At 42.2% G+C, this 22,528-nt stretch overlaps 1 protein-coding gene and 1 long non-coding RNA gene across 6 annotated transcripts in view; one reads left to right on the top strand and one right to left on the bottom strand.

The window, feature by feature from the left end:
* arhgap21a (Rho GTPase activating protein 21a) overlaps positions 1 to 22,528 on the top strand; it is a 59,906-nt gene that overhangs the window by 33,011 nt on the left and 4,367 nt on the right. For 3 of the 4 annotated variants that reach the window (XM_058060597.2, XM_058060596.2, XM_058060594.2), the window contains 22 exons: positions 2,964 to 3,152; positions 6,016 to 6,037; positions 11,999 to 12,091; positions 12,207 to 12,285; positions 12,399 to 12,453; positions 13,627 to 13,650; positions 13,964 to 15,797; positions 17,767 to 17,913; positions 17,999 to 18,101; positions 18,182 to 18,218; positions 18,308 to 18,427; positions 18,511 to 18,810; positions 19,043 to 19,107; positions 19,178 to 19,326; positions 19,397 to 19,539; positions 19,605 to 19,763; positions 19,841 to 19,919; positions 19,987 to 20,060; positions 20,137 to 20,226; positions 20,310 to 20,435; positions 21,484 to 21,525; positions 21,615 to 21,720. In XM_058060597.2, the coding sequence (XP_057916580.2) occupies positions 2,964 to 3,152; positions 6,016 to 6,037; positions 11,999 to 12,091; positions 12,207 to 12,285; positions 12,399 to 12,453; positions 13,627 to 13,650; positions 13,964 to 15,797; positions 17,767 to 17,913; positions 17,999 to 18,101; positions 18,182 to 18,218; positions 18,308 to 18,427; positions 18,511 to 18,810; positions 19,043 to 19,107; positions 19,178 to 19,326; positions 19,397 to 19,539; positions 19,605 to 19,763; positions 19,841 to 19,919; positions 19,987 to 20,060; positions 20,137 to 20,226; positions 20,310 to 20,435; positions 21,484 to 21,525; positions 21,615 to 21,720 (4,036 nt within the window). The remainder of the gene's footprint in view (positions 1 to 2,963; positions 3,153 to 6,015; positions 6,038 to 11,998; positions 12,092 to 12,206; positions 12,286 to 12,398; positions 12,454 to 13,626; positions 13,651 to 13,963; positions 15,798 to 17,766; positions 17,914 to 17,998; positions 18,102 to 18,181; positions 18,219 to 18,307; positions 18,428 to 18,510; positions 18,811 to 19,042; positions 19,108 to 19,177; positions 19,327 to 19,396; positions 19,540 to 19,604; positions 19,764 to 19,840; positions 19,920 to 19,986; positions 20,061 to 20,136; positions 20,227 to 20,309; positions 20,436 to 21,483; positions 21,526 to 21,614; positions 21,721 to 22,528) is intronic. The other variant, XM_058060595.2, reaches the window with a different exon arrangement.
* Positions 9,981 to 18,984, bottom strand: LOC144899560 (uncharacterized). Of its 2 annotated transcripts, XR_013627784.1 has the most exons (4): positions 18,943 to 18,984; positions 12,165 to 12,329; positions 11,049 to 11,149; positions 9,981 to 10,061 (listed from the first exon to the last, which is right to left on the bottom strand). It is a non-coding gene; the product is annotated as an uncharacterized LOC144899560 (long non-coding RNA). The 2 variants fall into 2 exon arrangements; XR_013627783.1 differs by lacking the exon at positions 18,943 to 18,984 and having other exon boundaries at positions 12,165 to 12,466.

A 22,528-nucleotide genomic window follows, 5' to 3' on the forward strand; every position in this document is an offset into this window, starting at 1 on the left:
AGAGATCAAGCGGGAAATGTGTGTGTCCCTAAGCCATGCTTAGCTATCTTACATAACACCGCATTAATTTTTGAAGCGTGAAACAAACACACATACACACACACACGCAAAAAAAACATCATTTACGTTGCGTTTGTGAACTCTGGCTTACATCCAAGCTCGGAATTGCTGGAGATTTCACCAGTCATTCCACTAAGCCCACACCCATGCTTCTCCCTAAAGACCTCCACATCTGCTCCTCGTGGTATAAAGACGTCTTTAGACGTTTAGAATAGACATATTTCCATTGAAGAGCCTCTGGTAGCAACACACCCTGTGGTGCGTGATGGACGTCACACACACTCTTCAGCAAAGTTACTAAATATTTCCAGACATTATTTTTAGCCTAAATTCAACAGGACTCGGCTGTGTCTCCGGCTAGTTGGTCGATTGGACAAATCATAGTTCAGCCTGATGTTAAGTGTACTTTAAGTAAGGCACTCCAGCAATGTAGCGATATGACTCAGTTGAAGAAACAGTCCAAGCATATGGTTTTTATAAAGTATGTGGAGGAAGCCTTCATTCATTTATTATGACCTAGCAAGTCACTATATATAATATACGGTATTTATGTATTCCTTATTGTACAATGTTTCTGGCAGTATTTATTTTTTCTATTGGTACACATTCTTTTCTTTTCCCGATGAGAAAGTGTTGCCAAAGCCTCTCCATAATTTCTTTTTTTTACCTTCACAAAAGCCCTATCCTCTGATTTTTGGATCAATATTTGCAATAAAATGCCTAAAAGTGTAAGAAATGGATTAGTTCCATCTCCAAAATCATGTCTCTGTCTCTTTAGGTCATATATTTCAGTTCATATTTTATATTATTTCAATCCCAATCCCTCGGCCATCTTTGTGTGGAGTTTGCATGTTCTCCCCGTGCATGCGTGTGTTTTCTCCGGTTTCCTCCCACATTCCAAAAACATGCTAGGTTAATTAGCGACTCCATATTGTTCATAGGTATGAATGTGAGTGTTAATGGTTGTTTGTCTATATTATATGCCCTGTGGTTGGCTGGCGACCAGTCCGGGGTGTACCCCGCCTCTCTCCCGAAGACAGCTGGGATAGGCTCCAGCACCATTCCCCGCGACCCTCGTGAGGATAAGCGGCAGAAAATGAATGAATGAATGAATGAATGAATGTCTACTATAATGGGTCATAGGAGTCCAAAGGTGACTATAGGGGTGTTATTTCATGTCTCAAGGTCTCTAAGATGTTAAAAAGCATATTTAGAAGGTGGTAAACATGTTTATTATGTCTTATTTTCTCTTAGTATGTCTACTATAATGTGTCATAGGAGTCTAAAGGTGACTATAGGGGTGTTATTTCATGTCTCGAGGTCTCTAGGAATGTTAAAAAGCATATTTAGAAGGTAGTAAACATGTTTATTATGTCTTATTTTCTCTTAGTATGTCAACTATAATGTGTCATGGGAGTCTAAAGGTGACTATAGGGGTGTTATTTCATGTCTCGAGGTCTCTAAAATGTTAAAAAGCATATTTAGAAGGTGGCAAACATGTTTATTATGTCTTGTTTTCTCTTAGTAGGTCTACTATAATGGGTCATAGGAGTCTAAAGGTGACTATAGGGATGTTATTTCATGTCTCGAGGTCTCTAAGATGTTAAAAAGCATATTTAGAAGGTGGCAAACATGTTTATTATGTCTTATTTTCTCTTAGTAGGTCTACTATAATGGGTCATAGGAGTCTAACGGTGACTATAGGGGTGTTATTTCATGTCTCGAGGTCTCTAAAATGTTAAAAAGCATATTTAGAAGGTGGTAAACATGTTTATTATGTCTTATTTTCTCTCAGTATGTCTACTGTAATGTGTCATAGGAGTCCAAAGGTGACTACAGGGGTGTTATTTCATGTCTCGAGGTCTCTAGGAATGTTAAAAAGCATATTTAGAAGGTAGTAAACATGTTTATTATGTCTTATTTTCTCTTAGTATGTCAACTATAATGTGTCATGGGAGTCTAAAGGTGACTATAGGGGTGTTATTTCATGTCTCGAGGTCTCTAAAATGTTAAAAAGCATATTTAGAAGGTGATAAACATGTTTATTATGTCTTATTTTCTCTTAGTTTGTCTACTATAATGTGTCATGGGAGTCTAAAGGTGACTATAGGGGTGTTATTTCATGTCTCAAGGTCTCTAATAATGATAAAAGCCTATTTAGAAGGTGGTTACCAGGTTTTCTAGGAAAATATTCTGTTAATTAAATAAGAAGTCCTACTTTTCACTTTAAAAAAAGGCATCTCTTTAATTGACACTTTTTGCGTTTTGGTTGCTCACCGGCACGCACACAACCACGACAAAGATCTACAAAAGGATGGAGCCGAGGGAACACACCGGGACACATTAGCATCTCCAAAAGTCTCCAACAGTTAGTGATGAGAAACCACGTTAAACAATGGAATTGAACAGAGAGGGCAGGATTCTTCCTGTTGAATTGTGCAAGTGTAAACATATGATGTTCTTAGTTAAGGCGTGTTTAAAAGAAACTGCATCATTAGCACGGCTGTGTAAATGTAAAGGGTTGTTGTTATCCCGCTTCAGTCACAGTAGGAATGCACAAGATAAGTCATCGTGCAAACATGCCAAGAGTCCTGCAAAAAAAAAAAAAAAAAGCGCCAAATGCGCAATAACCTAGGCCACATGTGTGGATGTGTGAAGCCCAAGGCAAAACAAATGGGGGCCTGAACGGTTATTATTTTGACAGATATTGTTTTCTCCGAATTCAACCACAGTTAAAAAACACAATTATGTGTGTGTAATTTTGGCCTTGTCCCGGAATGCCCTACATTCCTCTCTCCGAGTGTAGCTCTTGTCAAATTGTCTGAAACTGAACTGAAGGGATAATCACTCTCTTATGTTTCCAATAGGATCCAAAATTAACATCGCTGTGTGTACCTTTTCAGGCCAAGCGGAAGGATGGTCCCGACCAGAGCGACACGTCGGCCATCGCTTCTCCCGGAGCCGAGGAGGAGCCCTTCTCATGGCCTGGGCCCAAGACGCTGTGTCTGCATCGGACTTCTCAAGGGTTTGGCTTTACGTTACGGCACTTCATCGTCTACCCGCCGGAGTCTGCTGTGCACAACTCTCTCAAGGTGACTTCCGGGTCCATCCTATTAAAACACACATGAGTGCTCTGCTTTAATTTGCTTGAATTTGTTCACAATGAACAACTCTAAAAAATAACCAATTAGCTAAAAATGTCATCCAATACTTCTTCTTCTCTACAAGAGAGGAGAAATATGATCTCAGGGAAGAAGTACATTTGAAACACTTATATGCTAGGACTACGTTAAAAAGCCATAGCATTTCAGTATGTGGAATCAAACTATGGAATGGATTGAGTAAGACCCTAAAAAATAATACAATTAAATACAATTACCCATTATGTCATTGTATGGTCATATCACCTCGTATTTTGGTACGTGACAACAAAATTAAATTAAATAAAATTAAATAAAATTAAAATAAATTAAAAAATATATATTAGGAAAGCAGGAAGTTACTATGGTACCCATTATGTCATTGTATGGTCATATCACCTCGTACTTCTGTACGGGACAAAAAAATAAAATTAAATAAAATTAAATAAAATTAAATACAATTAAATAAAATTTAAAAAACTATATTATAATATTATATATTATGTCATTGTATGGTCATACCACCATACAAAAAAAAATAAAAATAAAAACTTAAATTATATTAGGAAAGCAGGAAGTGAACAAATGTAACAGTTACTGATTGTAAAAGTACCGGATGGATGGGACTCCACACAGAGATGGCCGAGGGTGGAATTGAACCCTGGTCTCCTAGCCGTGCCGCCCTAAATTAAAACCAAAGTTGTAGACAAGGCTGAAGGATGTGATAGGTCTCAAGAGACTAAACTAATCACACACAGATGGGCGGAACGCAAGATCAGGCAGGGAGCTGATTGGTTGTTGTGATCAGGTGGAACACATGACACGAGACAGGAAGGTCAAAACATGCTCCAAACTAACAGTGCGGTGACAGTAAATATCATGTGACAGAAACATTCTTGCGTTTTTGAACAGTCCGCAAAAATGACAGTAGGGGTTGAAAGACATAAAGAACAAAAGAGTCGAGGGTGTTGGGTTCAACAAAGTCGGAATCCTGACGCACAAGAGGCTCAAACGCCACATTTTAACGATTGATGCCGTTTCCAAAAAAAAACATCCACTTTGATGTGTGAGGCTTGGAAAACAACACCCGATTCAATCAACAGCCCTTAAAGTACACATGTCACAAAGCATAGCGTGAAGGTTTCTAACTCAGACCCTCGACTTTATCCCACCTGGGACATCTGCCAAGGTCCTCTGGATAACATCAACCAGCACCAATCTGTCCTTTTGGTAATCCTGAATGTCCAATAATGAGCACAGAGTCTCATACATTGGAGGGTTTTACATAATAATAATAAATAGGGCAGCGTTTGCTATCTTATAAGATACTTGAGTCGTCATAATGGTCCACCAGGTAGAACCAATGCACACATTCTCGAGTGACGTTCCCTCGCTTGTTCACATCTACTCCAACTGACCCCCGTCTTCCTCCCATTATGCAACCCGTAAACACTCTTGTTCACTTGAAATGACTTTTATGCTTTGGAGTGCTGTGCTAATCTCGCAGGATTTGGGGGTTAACTTGAAGATGATCCAGAAGTTTTAAGGAAAGACTTAAATGGAGGACATACTGTGTCGTTTGTGTGAGTCTTTGTGGGGTTGTTGCCAATAAAGACTTAGGGAAATTAAATAACCATGGCTTAAAAATGCACACACACATCCTGAACTTGAATATGTTTTTAGGTTTGTTTTGTCTGTTTTTTTTTTGGTAATACTCATAAATAGTTATGGTTTTATTTCATTTGAACATGCATCAGATTACAATTGAATGCATCACAGTTCACAGTTCCACATGTCCAAAAGGAGTAGGAAGAAGCAAAGCTTATTGAATCCTACCCCTCCATCTGGTACTTTTACAATCAGTAACTGTTACATTTGTTCACTTCCTGCTTTCCTAATATAGTTTAAGTTTTTTTTTTAATAATTTTAATTAAATTTTTTTTTTTTTGTCACGTACCAAAGTACGAGGTGATATGACCATACAATGACATAATGGGTACCATAGTAACTTCCTGCTTTCCTAATATAGTTTTTTTATTTATTTTAATTTTATTTAATTTTATTTAATTTTATTTAATTTTATTTAATTTTATTTAATTTTATTTAATTTTATTTAATTTTATTTTTTTGTCCCGTACCGAAGTACAAGGTGATATGACCATACAATGTCATAATGGGTACCATAGTAACTTCCTGCTTTCCTGATTTGTATTTTTTATTTATTTTAATTTTATTTTAGGCTCCAGCACCCCCCGTGACCCTCGTGAGGAAAAAGCGGTAGAAAATGAATGAATGAATGAATGAATAATTAAATTTTTTTGTCACATGCCGGTGTACGAGGTGATATGACCATACAATGACATACTGGTTACCATAGTAACCGTCAATATAGTGATATGTATAGCACATCATGACTGGTTCAAGACTCTTCATCCTTGTATTTAGCAAACATCAACTGCTTGTATTGTTTCTTGAATTGGCTCATCGTTGTGCATTGTTTGAGGGTCTTACTCAATCCATCCCATAGTTTGATTCCACATACTGAAATGCTATGGCTTTTTAACGAAGTGATGCAAATGTAGTTCTTCCCTGAGATCATATTTCTCCTCTCTTGTAGAGAAGTATTGGATGACATTTTTAGCTAATTAGTTATTTTTAGCCTTATGCATTATTTTAGCTGTTTGAAGGTGAACTATATCAGGAAGTTGAAGTATTTGTGATTTTAGAAAGTAGAAAGTAGTATGTTCTCTGTAAGTAACATTATAAATTATCCTTAGTAACTAATTTTCTCTCCTCTTTGTCTTTCCACCTCCAGGATGAAGAGAACGGCAGCCGAGGTAAGTGTGATGAATCCAACTGCTTCACAGCAATTAGACAGATCCGCACAGTGTTACCGGGATCTCAGGTGTTGTGAAAGAATCTAACGAGGATTGACAGTCCATTAACATGGTTGCATCCTCACGCCTTTTAATGACATGGGGAAGATGAGTCTATTTGAATATCTTATTAGTTTAATTCTCCATCAGCCAATATATTCTCATTCACGCCTTCTTTACGTGCACTGATTTCCCTGGGGATGTGCTGGCTGCAGAGTGTCAACATCATGCGTGGAAGGGATGTCCTAGACAGCCGGTGACATTCCGAATGTTCCGGGTCAGGGTCAGGCAACCGTTTCTATATAACAACAATGTACAATATAATATTGTATATACAATATACACACAAAGTGTAGTATTTTTTGTGTAAGCTACACACATAAAAGTTGGATTGACTTGAAATTTCTCACAAAATCAGGTGCACACCTTTAATGGAATGACAATGCCATGAATCCCCTAATTAATTGCCTATTGAGCATTTGTCTAATGATTACAAAACGTGGAGGATATCTGTATGACATGTATGATAGCATATTAGCATTTTGACCATAAGCCATAGATACGGGGTGTGTGGTCGTTTGCACCTCTTAACCCTCCTCTTGTGTTTAGGGACTCATTTTACATTTTAATGCATAAAAAGAGGGCGGCACGGTGGTCGAGTGGTTAGCGCGCAGACCTCACAGCTAATTGGTGCACTTTATAAGCAGCCTGAGGCCAAAAACACTGTTTATCTTATTTACTTAAATTATACTATGTACTGGGAAAGAACCGCAGCTCCACAGTACTGGTTGCACTCATGCAGCCCCAGACCGTGTTGCAACCACCACAATGTTTGACTCTAAGCAAGGCAATTTCAGTAGATAATACATATATACGGCTGCACGGTGGTCGAGTGGTTAGCGCACAGACCTCACAGCTAGGAGACCAGGGTTCAATTCCACCCTCGTCCATCTCTGTGTGGAGTTTGCATGTTCTCCCCGTGCATGCATGGGTTTTCTCCCACATTCCAAAAAAATATGCTAGGTTAATTGGCGACTCCAAATTGTCCATAGGTATGAAGGTATGAGTGTGAATGGTTGTTTGTCTATATGTGCCCTGTGATTGGCTGGCGACCAGTCCAGGGTGTACCCCGCCTCTTGCCCGAAGACAGCTGGGATAAGATGAAAAATAAATAAGCAAATCAAGAGTAAAGAAAATCAATCAATCAATCAATCACTAATAAATAAATATAATAATAAAACGTCAAATAATAAAAACTTAAGAAACCACATATAGTTGGTGGGTAGACAAATTATTTTTTTCAGATTAAAATGAACAAAGCATTATTAGAGCCCTGTAGACATGACAAAACTATACTTTGTTTATTTACAACATATTGCGCAACTGCAGGGTCTTGAGACACATGCTAACTCGCAAACTAGAGAGCTAGCGACCTAAACGGTAGCCTCCAAGTTATTTCCTTTAAACTTAAATAGCCAAAAACTTACCACTTCCACACGGATAAGGAGGATAACTATTAAACTTTAACAACTTTAACTTTAACATGAACATGAATCAAACGTAATAATTTTTTCTGGGTACATGATACCATACAGCATCCATATCAAACTTTCATATCAAGGCGGGGGCCTCAAACTAGTGTCGCGGGCAGCGTGTTTGAGAGCCCTGCGTCATCATATCATTGAAGTAGATACTGGAGTATAAATCTGCACACATTCCACATTTCCTTGACTCCCGAGTGAATTATGAGAAAGGAATGTGTTTTTCAGTCGAAGGCTCATCCCCCTTTTTGGATCCTTGTGTTCAAGTCTTGACAGCTGATATGCAGCTGAGAGACAATAAAATGACAAAAAAAGCCCTGATCATGTGATTCTAGTCTTAATTCATTACGGATGACCTTGATTCCAGTTGAATAATATTGTATGAAAACACTTAAATAAAGAACTACAGAGCCTAAAAGGCCTCAGACGGACATTTCATCCAATCACGTGCTCGGTTATTTTAATGAGAAAAGAAATGTGTTGCTGGCTGCAGGCTCAGCACTGTCGTTTATTTGCTTGAGCTGCAGCCAATGTTTGATGATGCTGTTGGTGTTTGGATAGCGAGAGAGGTGGTGGGGGGAATGAAGGGGGGGGGGCAGTTAACCGCATGTTGACTAGCTGGGTGTTGCCGCTGGAAAACCCTTCCACCCTTCAAAAAACACACACACACACACACACACATCGACAGACAGACGCTGACGTGTATGCGTAGATAAACATTTGACGTACAGCGCGGAGGTGAATTTGTCATTCCTGCCACATTCCAAGTTTGCTCTTATCCCCAAATCTTCCCTCTTTTATCTTACTTCCTGCAGTCTTCCCTCGCTCTTAGGCATTTGACTCCTCCCTTCATGTCATTACATTTTGTGTAATTGGTGTCATGTTAAGCGCCGAGTCATATTTCAACAAGCACATTTCAAGCATCATTTAGAGTAGTCAGTGTAAAGCTTGTATAGCAGTATTAATGTATTTATTCATTCATTCATTTTCTATCGCTTATCCTCACAAGGGTCACGGGGGTGCTGGAGCCTATCCCAGCTGTCTTCGGGCAAGAGGCGGCGTACACCCTGGTAACTGGTCGCCAGCCAATCACAGGGCACATATAGACAAACAACCATTCACACTCACATTCATATCTATGGACAATTTGGAGTCGCTAATTAACCTAGCATGTTTTTGGAATGTGGAAGGGAGCCTATCCCAGCTGTCTTTGGGGCGAGAGGCGGGGTATACACTGGTAACTGGTCGCCAGCCAATCACAGGGCACATATAGACAAACAACCATTCACACTCACATTCATACCTATGGACTATTTGGAGTCGCTAATTAACCTAGCATGTTTTTGGAACATGCAAACTCCGCACAGAGATAACCCGAGCTGGGAATCAAACCCATCTCCTAGCTGTGTGGCCTGCGCGCTAACCCGACGTGACATTATATTACATTACATTACATTCACACCACATGTAGTCAGCCACGGCATGTTTGACAATATATAATTCTCCTCCCATTCTGTGTGGAAGTGGTAAAATTTTGGCTTCTTACTTTGTCCTTCCATGTCCTGTTTGTAACTCTTACATTTAAAATAAATAAACCTGAGGCAAAGTAGTTAGCTCGGTAGCATGCTATGACGTAGACTGCGCTTTGCAGTTGACGAATGTGGTGTAAACAAAGAATAAAGAGTGGAAGAGTCGCCAATTAACCTAGCATGTTTTTGGAATGTGGGAGGAAACCGGAGTACCTGGAGAAACCCCACACATGCACGGGGAGAACATGCAAACTCCACACAGAAATGGCCGAGGGTGGAATTGAACCCGGGTCTCCTAGCTGTGAGGTCTGCACGCCAACCACTCGAACACCGTGCAGCCGTATATATGTATTATCTACTGAAACTGCTTTGCTTAGAGTCAAACATTGTAGTGGTTGCAACACGGCCTAGGGCTGCATGAGTGCAACCAGTACTGTGGAGCTGCGGTTCTTTCCCAGTATATAGTATATTTTAAGTAAATAAGATAAACAGTGTTTTTGGCCTCAGGCTGCTTCTAAAGTGCACCAATTAGCAATGACGTGTCCAATGCTGAGGCTTGGCAAGGTGTTTTAAAGGAGCTCCAGGGGGAAGCAGGTGTTCCTCAAGATGGGCTCAAGTTCCCCAAAGTAAAGTTGTGTTTGGACCGGAGCGTGTGTGAACCGCTCTCTGTGTTCTTCATGGGAAAGCTGAGTTAGAATAACTATTGTTAGTTTCATCTGCCATCTTCAAGCGTCCGTGCTGCTTTCTCAGGAGACGCTCTTCCAATAAAACACGCTGTGCCTTTCTAGGACATTTAACTTTATGGATTTATGCTAAGTGTGCTTGCTTGCTTACCTTTGCCATTCGCTTGTTATTGCCAGGCATCACCTTTTTCCGTATTTTTCCCTCTGGAGCAGACCCGACATTGATAGCCATCTACAAACACACACACACATTCCTCGTGTTGGGAAATTTAAGCGGAAAAATTGTGAGTTTTTTGTGCACATTTCAAAGTGGGTGTGGAGTGTAAAAATATGACATATTATTATGCCACATGTCTTTAGAATAACATGAGTTAAAACCAGGTTAATTAACCCAGGTTAATTGGCGACTCCAAATCTTATCTTATTTACTTAAATTATACTATATACTGGGAAAGAACCGCAGCTCCACAGTACTGGTTGCACTCATGCAGCCCCAGACCGTGTTGCAACCACCACAATGTTTGACTCTAAGCAAGGCAATTTCAGTAGATAATACATATATACGGCTGCACGGTGGTCTAGTGGTTAGCGCGCAGACCTCACAGCTAGGGTTCAATTCCACCCTCGGCCATCTCTGTGTGGAGTTTGCATGGGTTTTCTCCGGGTACTCCGGTTTCCTCCCACATTCCAAAAACATGCTAGGTTAATTAGCGACTCCAAATTGTCCATAGGTATGAATGTGAGTGTGAATGGTTGTTTGTCTATATGTGCCCTGTGATTGGCTGGCCAGCAGTCCAGGGTGTACCCCGCCTCTTGCCCGAAGACAGCTGGGATAGGCTCCAGCACCCCCTGCGACCCTCGTGAGGAAAAGAGGTAGAAAATGAATGAATGAATGAATGAGAAAGAGGCCATTATTATGAAACTTTGAGATTTCAGAATTTGCACACCTCCAGAAGCGCCCCCACGAGTACTGAAGTATTTCATTAATTCCACACCGTAGTTTAGTTTCGGTCAGATTGTAGGGAACATAAAAAAAAAAAATGCTTCCACATTTAATCCTGTTCATCCAACTGCGTGGCATGGAATCCAATTTGCAGTGCAAGAGCGGCACATACAATCCAATAACAACAAAACAAAAACAATGACTTGACTGACCTCTGAAAACACCAGCCCATCAAATCAGGACAAGAAAAACAACACACAATACAATAAAACTTACGTGCCTGAGAAAAATTTCACCAAACGGTCAGGGGATTGGGGGCTCCCCACGCTCAAGGTCAGCCAAGCGGCTCTCAGGAGGAAACGAAGGAGAACCAAATCCTACAAAAACACAGAAAAAAAACACTGGCTTTAGTGTGTTTATGAGATGTGTCTCCTGAGCTGTACTGCCCTCTACTGGACAACCTGTTAGTCTGTATAGTGGATTGAATAAACACTTCTATGTTCTTTTTCCTCACGAGGGTCGCGGGGGTGGTGCTGGAGCCTATCCCAGCTGTCTTCAGGCGAGAGGCGGGGTACACCCTGGACTGGTCGCCAGCCAATCACAGGGCACATATAGACAAACAACCATTCACGATCACATTCATACCTATGGACAATTTGGAGTCATCAATTAACCTAATTAATATATAATTCTCCTCCCATTCTGTGTGGAAGTGGTAAGATTTTGGCTTCTTAGTTTGTCCTTCTTCCCTGTTCTGTTTGTAACTCTTACGTTTAGTATAAATAAATAAATAAATCTGAGGCTAAGTAGTTAGCTCGGTAGCATACTATGTTTAAAGTGGCGACCGTCACTTGTGTAATTGCTATGATCACACAGACCGCGCTTTGCGATTGAGCAATGTGGTGTAAACAAAGAATAAAGAGTGGAAGAGTCGCCAATTAACCTAGCATGTTTTTTGGAATGTGGGAGGAAAACCGGAGTACCCGGAAAAAACCCACGCATGCACAGGGAGAACATGCAAACTCCACACAGAGATGGCCGAGGGTGGAATTGAACCCTGGTCTCCTAGCTAACCACTCGACCGCCGTGCCGCCCCCCACTTCTATGTTAATATGCTGTATATGTGAATAATGTGTGTTTGCGGCCATATTTATTGTATGTAAACATCAGTAAACTTCAATGGTGTCTTCAGGTGTCCACATGACTATATGCTTTCTTGTTACCAGGGAGACAACGAAGTCGCCTGGAGCCGATGGACACCATTTTTGTGAAGCAAGTGAAGGAGGGAGGCCCCGCCCACGGAGCCGGACTCTGTACAGGTACACACATAGTTCATTCCACGTTATCCATGGAAATGTCTTAACTTTTTATGCAAATTATGCAAGGGATTACTTGAGTCGGTTGTCGGAATGCGCTTGTCGTGTTTCTCCGCAGGGGACCGCATCGTGAAGGTGAATGGAGAGAGCATCATCGGGAAGACGTACTCGCAGGTCATCGCCTTGATCCAGAACAGGTGAGTCGCTTGTGTGACGATGTGATGACTTCCGCATATTACACCTAGGAGTAGAAGAAATTGTGATGTTAGGTACCCAATATCCTGTCCTGTATCCTTATGTTTCCTTCCAGTGATACCTCGCTGGAACTTTGTGTGATGCCAAAAGATGAGGACATTTTGCAGCTGGTAATAATCCATTCATTTAAATATCAATGTGCAATGCAAATATGAAATTTGTAACATTCTTGTGTCATATTAATTCAGGTTTTCGGTCATCATATTGTTGCTGTTGCTGACAATCCTTGACGCTGAAAAACGCTAATCACTGCCCTCCACTTTGAAATGTCAAAACAGAAAAACCATGTGTGCACTGAACTGTCTTGTTCAATTCCATACAAACTCACCCGTGGCGCTCCAGTGTCTAAATTAACAGCTGTCACAAGACGTCTTTCGCCGACTGGATGTCGTGTTCATTATCAGTTCGACATATTAACATCTTAGAACAGGGGTCTCAAACATGCGGCCCGCAGGACGCTAGTTTAGGCCCCCCGCCTTGATATGAAAGTTTAATGTTAGTGTGGCCCGCGCAAGTTTGATATGGATGCTGAATGGTATCATGTACCCAGAAAAAAATATTACGTTCTAAAAGTATTACATCATGTTAAAGGTTAAAAAACTGTTATCCTCCCTATCCGTGTGGAAGTGGTACCCAGAAAAAATTATTACGTTTGATTAATGTTCATGTTAAAAGTTAAATAACTGTTAATACTGTTAATTTTAATCTGAAAAAAATATTTGTCTACCCACAAACTATATTTTTATTATTTGCCGTTTTATTATTATTATTATTATATTTAGTTATTACTGATTGATTGATTTTCTTTATTCTTGATTTGTTTATTTATTTTTCATCTTATTTTGTGTAGAAAAATAAAAATTAAGAGTGGAATGTTTTATCAGAGCTTTTCTTGTAGAAAATTGGAACCAAAGCAAAGTTTTTTTATTTTTCTGTTTTTAATAAAAGCGTTTGTTTTTTTTTTGAAAACCTGATGCGGCTCAGTCTCACCCAGACCCTAGCTCCAGTGGCCCCCCAAGTAAATTGAGTTTGAGACCCCTATCTTAGAAGCTATCAATGACAACTGAGCATTCTTTGAGGCACTTTTCTCTATTCCCCAGACAATAAAAAGTCAGACTTTTTCTTATTTCTTCTATTTTCTAACTCCAGTAAAGCCTCTATTTCATCTCCCCATAGTCGGATGTATTTTTAGCCTGCCTCACATCTGCATTGTTGTATGTTTCATATCTTTGTGCTTACCTGTCTACTTCTTTTCACTCCCTGTCTTGCTTACCCTTCTTCAGTTTTCCAGGGATATCACTGCTCTGGTAAGACTGGAAAACTATCTTTGCTAACTTCTTTCCATTGAATTCTGCTTCATTGTTAGCTAGTTTTTATCTTATAAGTCCACAAGGAAGAAGCACAGAGCGGAAGACCTACTGTTATTGGTTGCGCAATAGTAATATGAGAATTTTTTGGTATAGTGCAATCTAGTACTGTCCAACCGTGCAATTTAACAGGGGAATATATTTTGTTTAAGTGTTTTGTCACACTGACAAATTAGCATTAGTGGCGAGGGTACATTCTCCGTCTAAGAATGTGGATAAATTCCTGACATCATGGTCCTTGTTCTCTTTTCAGGCGTATTCTCAGGATGCATATCTCAAAGGAAATGTGGCGTACAGCGGAAATGCCCAGAACATCCCCGAGCCGCCACCCATATGCTACCCTCGTATAGAAATTAAAGCAGCGGGCAAAGCCGAGGCACCGCATCCCTCCGCTGTCAACCACACCCCGAGAGAGTCAACGGAAAAGGGCCACCAAGTGGAGATCCTTGTTTCTTCATCAAATCCAGCACTGCAGACCTCCAAGGCATCGCTCTGTGTCAGTAATGATAAGTTGAGGACGGCGGCTGTTCACCCTGAACAAGTCGATAAGGGTGTTGTCAACTTGGCTCGGGCGGGACCCAGCCACAGGACTGACGAGAACCAATACTGTCGTTCAACAGAAACTGGTTCTCCAATACCGAGACCGCTTATATCTTCACTACCAGGAAGTGCACAGTGTCCTCCTTCCCGTCTCTCAGAGCCGAGACCTAGCCCGGTCTATCCCGACAATGTACGGGCTTCCCTTAGTGCTGCCTCACCGGACACTTTATCCACTGCCATCTCACCCAAAGCCAACCGCCATTCCCCCTCTCCAACGCCCCCTTCTTCTTCTTCTCCTCATCAGAACATCGACTGGAGAAACTACACCACCTATAAAGACTACATCGACGCAAAGAGGCTGCACAACTATGGCTGCCGCACCATCCAGGAGCGCTTGGACAGTTTGCGTGCCGCTGCCAATTCCAGCTCTGCGTACACCCAGCAACGCACACCCCCTCCATGTTCCAGTCAAAGAGGGTTCATGGCCTCTCAAGTCAGGTGGAGGAGCGCATCGACGGATCGAGGAGTAAATGGAGGCAATCATGGGACTCCGTTACGAAGTGCCTCCCAGGACAGGCTTGGAGCTGGTTCGGACCGGAGCAGAAACTGGCCTCGGAGTGCTTCCCAAGATGCTTTACCTTTCTCTAACCCTGCAGGGGTTACCAAAACTCGAGCAAGGTCTTATGACCATCTGGGCCAGCAGACTACAGAACATGGGATCAGCTCTGGAGAGAGGACCGTTTTGGAGGATAGACTTCTGCTTTGCCAGGGGGAGGAAGCAAGAGCCAGTCGGCATGGATCAGGCCAAAGAGCTTTACCTCATCTCAATCGGAGTCTAACTGGACCGGATTCGGATGGACAAGGAAATGGATTATCAAATGATCGACCATGTAGCAAAGGAATAACGGATACTTTACAACCGTTAAAGACTGACGGCAACATGACAAGACCCTCGCGTCTACCCGTTAAGAACTCCATCGCAGACCCCTCAACTGCCTCCATGAAAACCACAGACTTGCTCAAAGACCAAAGATTCACTGGAAACCACGTGGGGTACCCATCGTCTCTGCACTTGGAGCTCAGGGGTCGGGCTGACAGTCTAAAACTGGAGAACAGGTCAGAGACCGGTTTAGTGGCCAGGTCCTCCTCTTGTTCAGGTCCGTCGTGTAAAACATCCATACAGAGACAAACCCCGAGTGTTGCCGCTACCGCAAATGGAACCGTGACTCAAAAGCCAAAGGCTAGAGAAGCTTCCAGCAATGGCGGTCTTACGGAAGGTGTCGAAGGACGTGACGCAACAGTTGTAGTCCTAAGGAAGGATAAAAACTCAGGATCTGCTCACGTTCGACCTCCGTCCTATGCCTTTGCCGTGAATGATAAACAAGGGAGCCATAAGTCGCTGCCGTTGTTGAAGGCTGGTTCTGTGGACGCGGTGACGTGTTGGACAGAGAGCTGCAGAGAAATGCATCTAAAGAGGCTGGGGGGCGTACAGCACAAGTATGGCTCCGGCAACTTGGACGACTCCTTGGATTCGATCCCCTTTATAGGTAAGAGACCCGGGACGCTGCCTTGTCTTTGCTGAGTGTAATTGGCCCTGTACTCTAGAAACCGCCCATGAATGATACTTATAGGTTATCACATGGTTTGTCTGGTATCAGGCCAGGTATCATGCCCCCAAATGTCAGTATCAGCCCGAGGCTGAAGGTCGAGACTGAAGCCCGAGACTGAAGGTCAAGGGCTGATACTGGCACACGGGGGCATGATACTGGGCCTGATACCCGACAAACCATGTGATGATCTTATTATCACATACTATTTAATCATGAGCTTATTATCACATACTATTTCATCAAAAGACCATTTTGTTTTATTACATGTATTATATCTAAACAGTGTAAACACAACAAGAAAATTCCCACTTGCCACCTGTGCTGTGAGCCTCGGGCACCTAGCAAGACAGCCTCAAGTCCCGAAAAGGTTGATGCAGTCCCATAGTGTCCCCACATCATGCCATGTGTCTATTTGCCTTTAGAAATGAGTAAATTAGCTAAAATGCTAACATGCTAACAGTCATCATGCTAGCACCTAGCAAGAGGGCCTCAAGTTTAGAAAGTGCCAAGGTTGTCCTATAACCTTCCTACATCATGCCATGTGTGTATTTGCCTTTAGACATGAGTAAATTAGCTTAAATGCTAACATGCTAGCAATTAGCATTTAGCCACAGGGAGAGTTGAGAAGTTTATCTAAAAAATGAGCCGTTAATCACGTTTCTACGTGGCCGTACATTATGTGATAATGTAAGATGAGCTATTACATAACAGTGAAGCGCAGGTAACCACATTCAACCACACATAGTACATATGTAGGGCAGTACAGATCTATTATCACATACTGCAGTATTAATTGGCCCTGTACCCTAGAAACCGCCCATGAATGATACAGGAAAAGGCCGAAATGATACTGTGTCAAAGCCCCAGGGCAGTGATACTGATAAAATATAGAGTTTAACCATGTCCAGTATCATTTTCTGGAAACAAAATGGTATTTTGATTGAATAGTACGTGATAATAAGCTCATGATTAAATAGTATGTGATAATTATAGGTTATTACATGGTTTGTCTGGTATCAGGCCCAGTATCAGATACTGACACTTGGGGGCATGATACCTGGCCTGATACCAGACAAACCATGTAATAACCTATAATTATCACATACTACAGTATTAATTGGCCCTGTACTCAAAGCCCCAGGGCAGTGATACTGATAAAATATAGAGTTTAACCATGTCCAGTATCAGCCCCCGTAGCTGTCCACTCAGAGCGCGCTGCTCTGGTATCGTGCCCGTGAAACAACCAATCAGAGAACAGCGAGCGCACGAGAGTGAACACACAGCGTTTGTTTTGCTGCCGTCTGTGCTCTGTCAACATGTCAGCAGGTTGACACTCCCAGCGAAAGACAAAATAGGGAAAATAGCAAACAGAATATTAGAAACGGAACGTTTTATCACCATTAATGAGGAGGACACTCTTGAAATGATCAAAATAAACTAAAAAATGCAAATACAAGTCGGAAAAACCAAGGGCGACCTCAAGCTTTTTTCTGAATGGCTTGCAATTATTGTGTTTACACTGTTTAGATATAATAAAATTAATAAAACAAAATGGTCTTTTGATTAAATAGTACGTGATAATAAGCTCATGATTAAATAGTATGTCATAATAAGATCATCACATGGTTTGTCTGGTATCAGGCCCAGTTTAAATACTGACACCAATATCAAAACAGAGTTTTAAGTTGTACATTTCCAAAAAAAAAAGCTTTATATATATAATGGTATTGATCTTTTTTATCTCAGTCCTGACCATAAAGGTTACCGATACCAGATAAACCATGTGATAACCTATTAGAACCACATTGCATTCCCCGCCGCGTTCATGCGTCCACGCTAATATATTTGTAATCCGATGCCATTTCTTGTGTGTAGTTTAAGGACGTGACTCTATCCCTGTCCACAGATGAACCCTCCAGTCCCAGCATGGACCTGGACACGGTTAACATCCCCGCTTCGGCTGTGATTTCCACAACACCGATCATCACCACCATACCACCAAGTCCCACGGCAACGTCCCCACTTATGCGCCGCCAGATGTCACATGACCATGGTATTTTTTTAAAGTTTTTTTTTACTTTTATTTCATTTCATGAAGTCAGTATCACAAGTAAGAATTTGACCTTCTCTTTAAATAGATTCTCTCCGTCTCACAATCATCGAGTCAGATTCGGGTGGTAAAACCGAGCGGTCCTTGTCATACGACGAAGGCTTGGATAACTACCGTGAAGAGAGTGGAGGGTGAGTTTTAAAGTTGCAATTATAATTTAAGACCGCCATCAGATCAGGTGTTCTCATTCATTTTGTTCTCCGTCTTTTAGAAGGTCCTTGATAGCCGGTCTGAAAGGACTCAGGAAGGTAAATCCAGTTTCTTCGCCAAAATAACACCCCGTATATATATAATAAATGTCAAATTAGACGCTGTCATTTTCCCATGTTCATCACAGGCAATGGACAGGTCTTCCGAAGATTCCGGATCCAGGAGAGATTCATCATCTGATGTCTTTTGCGACGCGACTAGGGAGGGTCTTCTGCATTTCAAGCAGCTAAATACAGACAAAGGAAAGGTGTGTAGCGCTGCTGCGTCTTTGAACTGTTCATTTGTACTGTATCATTTCGACCTAATTTTCTCACTGACCCACTTCGGCAGCGCGTCGGAGGCGGAATGCGCCCTTGGAAGCAGATGTACGCCGTGCTGAGAGGACACTACCTCTGTCTGTACAAGGACAAAAAAGATGGGCAGGCGCATGCTAACTGTCAAACCACGGACGAGCCGCTACCCATCAGCATCAAGGCGTGTTTGATTGACATCTCCTACAGTGATACCAAGCGGAAAAATGTGCTGAGGCTCACCACGTCGGACTGCGAGTACCTGTTCCAGGCCGAGGATCGGGAGGACATGCTGGCCTGGATCCGAGTCATCCAGGATAACAGCAACTTGGACGAGGAGGTTAGACTAAAAATACATAAAATACATGGGTGTGCCTTCAATTTGAAGAGTTTAGCTCTGAGCTTCATGTGTTTTTTTTTTAATGGAATCAAATGAAAGAGCTGAATTTAGTTCATGTGTGTGTGCTAATACCTGCGTCACATGATAACAGTAGAGTTCCGTTACTGCCTGTGAAGGGCAATGATGGGGCGTTCCTCTCTACCTCCAACTTCATCCTTTGTGCTTTTTTTAGAATGCGGCCTTCACAAGCCATGACCTCATCAGCCGGAAGATCAGGGAGTACAACACCTTAATGAGGTAAGAGAACAAGAGGAGAAGATGGGTCCGACTCAAGTCCTGCAAAAAGGATATTTTGTCTCTTCCTCAGCCCGACAGGCAGCAAGACGGAACCGTCGCCTAGATCTTCTCGCCAATCTCTGAGCATCAGACAGACCCTGCTTGGAGGGAAAGGAGATGCCAAAGCTCAGAGTCCAAACTCCCCTAAACCTGAGCAGGAAAAGAAGACTATGCATAAAGGTTGCGCGGTGGATTTATCTCGTTTGTGTTCTCGTTGAATGCCGCACTCATGCTGTGTTGCTCCGTGCAGATGACACCAGCCCCCCTAAGGACAAAGGGACATGGAGAAAAGGTATACCGGGACTGATGAGAAAACCTTTTGAGAAGAAACCATCTCCTGGTGTCACATTTGGAGTAAGACTGGATGATTGTCCTCCTGCACAGAACAATAAGGTTAGATGTCATAATAAGATCGCAGCTTATGTTCTTCCCATAATAATGTTTCAATGTATTTCTAGTTTGTGCCGCTTATTGTGGAGGTTTGCTGCAAGTTGGTGGAAGAGCGAGGGTTGGAGTACACAGGGATTTACAGAGTACCGGGAAACAACGCTGCCATCTCCAACATGCAGGAGGAGCTCAATAACAAGGGCATGAACGACATCGATATCCAGGATGATGTACGTCTCTGGTTCCTGTGTTCCTGTACAGATACAGTTCTCCATTTTTATTTCATAAATGTGTACTATTTGTTTAGAAATGGCGGGATCTCAATGTGATCAGCAGTTTACTGAAGTCGTTCTTCCGAAAGCTCCCTGAGCCGCTCTTCACCAATGGTGCGCTCTTCTTTACTACTTTTATATACTCTGTGCTAGTATTCATATTTTTTTTCTGGATCTACAGATAAGTACTCAGACTTCATCGAGGCCAACAGAATAGAGGACCCAGTGGAGAGGCTCAAAGTTCTCAAAAGGCTGGTGGGTGGCTTCACTTCCTGTTGGTGTCGATGCCGCGTCCATGTTTATGTTTTTTGTTGCTTCTGTCTTCTTTCAGCTTCACGAGCTACCGGATCATCACTACGAAACGCTTAAGTTCCTTTCTGCTCATCTAAAAACCGTAGCTGATAACTCTGAGAAGAACAAGGTAACAACATGGTTTTATGTTTTTTTTTTTTTTTGAATGTTGCGTACGTTCTGAATGAAAGATCTTCCTCTACTTTGTTGTAGATGGAACCGAGGAATCTGGCTATCGTGTTTGGTCCCACTCTGGTTCGCACCACGGAGGACAACATGACCCACATGGTGACACATATGCCGGACCAGTACAAGATAGTCGAGACCCTCATTCAGAATGTAAGTCCTCTTGAGGGAACACCTTAAAACACAAAAAAAATGTTAACTATAATGATGAAAATGGTAATATTAATGATGATTATAATGATAAAGATTATAACAATAATAATGATAATAACAATAATGGCGGCACGGTGGTCGAGTGGTTAGCGCGCAGACCTCACAGCTAGGAGACCAGGGTTCAATCCCACCCTCGGCCATCTCTGTGTGGAGTTTGCATGTTCTCCCCATGCATGCGTGGGTTTTCTCCGCGTACTCCGGTTTCCTCCCACATTCCAAAAAACATGCTAGGTTAATTGGCGACTCTTCCACTCTTTATTCTTTGTTTACACCACATTGCTCAACTACCGAGCTAACTACTTTGCCTCAGATTTACTTATTCTAAACGTAAGAATTACAAACAGGACAGAAAAAATGGACAAAGTAAGAAGCCAAAATCTTACCACTTCCACACAGAATGGGAGGAGAATTATATATTGTCAAACATGCCGTGGCTGACTACATGTGGTGTGAATGTAATGTAATGTAATATAATGTCATGTCGGGTTAGCGCGCAGGCCACACAGCTAGGAGATGGGTTCGATTCCCCGCTCGGGTTTTTTTCTCCGGTTTCCTCCCAAATTCCAAAAACATGCTAGGTTTATTAGCGACTCAAAAATTGTCCTTAGGTATGAATGTGAGTGTCAATGGTTGTTTGTCTGTATGTGCCCTGTGATTGGTTGGCGACCAGTCCAGGGTGTACCCCGCCTCTCTTGCCCGAAGACAGCTGGGATAGGCTCCAGCAACCCCCGCGAGTGAGAAAAGGCGGTAGAAAATGAATGAATAATAACAATAATAATATTACAATGATAATAATAACGGGAAAACGAGACAGTTATATCTTGCAAAAAGCTTTTGCTTCAGCCTACTCCTTTTGGGCTTGTGATCAGATAGCTGAATACAAATGTAAATAATGGTAAGTTATATTTTGATTAATGTAAGAAATGCACTGTAATGTTTCATATATTTGCCCAAATTTAAAAAATTGTTTTGCTTTATTTCGTTACAGTATGACTGGTTTTTCACTGAAGAGGGCAATGGAGATCCAGTGGTACGTGTTTTGAACACAAACTACACCAATGGAGGGTGTTTTACTACTAAAGATACTTTGCAAAGACTTCAATCCTCATGCTATTGCAGACCGTGTCGCACGAAGAGAGCGCCGTGGAGTCGCAGCCGGTCCCAAACATCGACCACCTGCTCACCAACATCGGACGCACAGGCACGCCGCAGGGCGAAGTGTCAGGTAACACACATGCCCCCCGCTACTGGTTTAATGAATTAACCCTTTTTCCGACCCTTTAAGAGACGATGTTTGGCGCTTGTGGCTTTCAATTTATTTGCATCTAAAAGTCAAAAAAAGATGCGATAAATTGTGGCGCTTCTTCATTGGCTTTAAAAAAAAAAAAAAAAGCTTCCCTTGCTTGTGCTGTGTGACTAATGTTGTTCCCCAGGTGACAACATGTTTACAGTGAAAGGCCACCTCTGATTCCTCTTGTCTCTAGTGAGGCTCTGTCGGGTGTCCTAAAGGCTTTCCCACCATTCACACATACTGATCTTGACACAGGCCAAGTGGGCGGAGTCTATCACGCCGTGATGTCACTGATGGACTCTATAATGTCCGTGATGGACAGCTGGAACTGTAGGAAGAAGGAGGATTGTTGCCCGCAGTGTAGCTGTCTAGTCTGCAGGAACCCACACTTCTTTTAAAAAAAAAAACACAGGAGGTGGAAAAGAGCGCAAAAAAATAAATAATGAGCAAAGAAAACGGCGAGGACGCAGCGACACGGTACTGTACAGCATCCCGCCATGTGGGTTTTCTGTCAGCTCATACGCGACGCAGGCCGCTGTCTGAAAAGGCTCTCCGCTGTCTCTCCTCACTGTCTCGTAGCTGGCCATCAGGAGAGATAGCATGGTATGCACTCGCCTCTTGTGACATCATATCTACCGCAAAGGGGCGTAGAGGGGGGCTTGGCGCTAAAATTTTTTAGTGAGAAGCGGAGGACCGCGTTAGGCGGACACCAGGAGGTTCTCATCCACCCCACTGCCGACAC

This window comes from Doryrhamphus excisus, linkage group LG7 (genome assembly GCF_037039965.1).
Source record: "Doryrhamphus excisus strain RoL-2023G ecotype Guam linkage group LG7, RoL_Dexc_Guam_v1.1, whole genome shotgun sequence".
In the NCBI taxonomy this organism is placed as follows: domain Eukaryota; kingdom Metazoa; phylum Chordata; class Actinopteri; order Syngnathiformes; family Syngnathidae; genus Doryrhamphus; species Doryrhamphus excisus.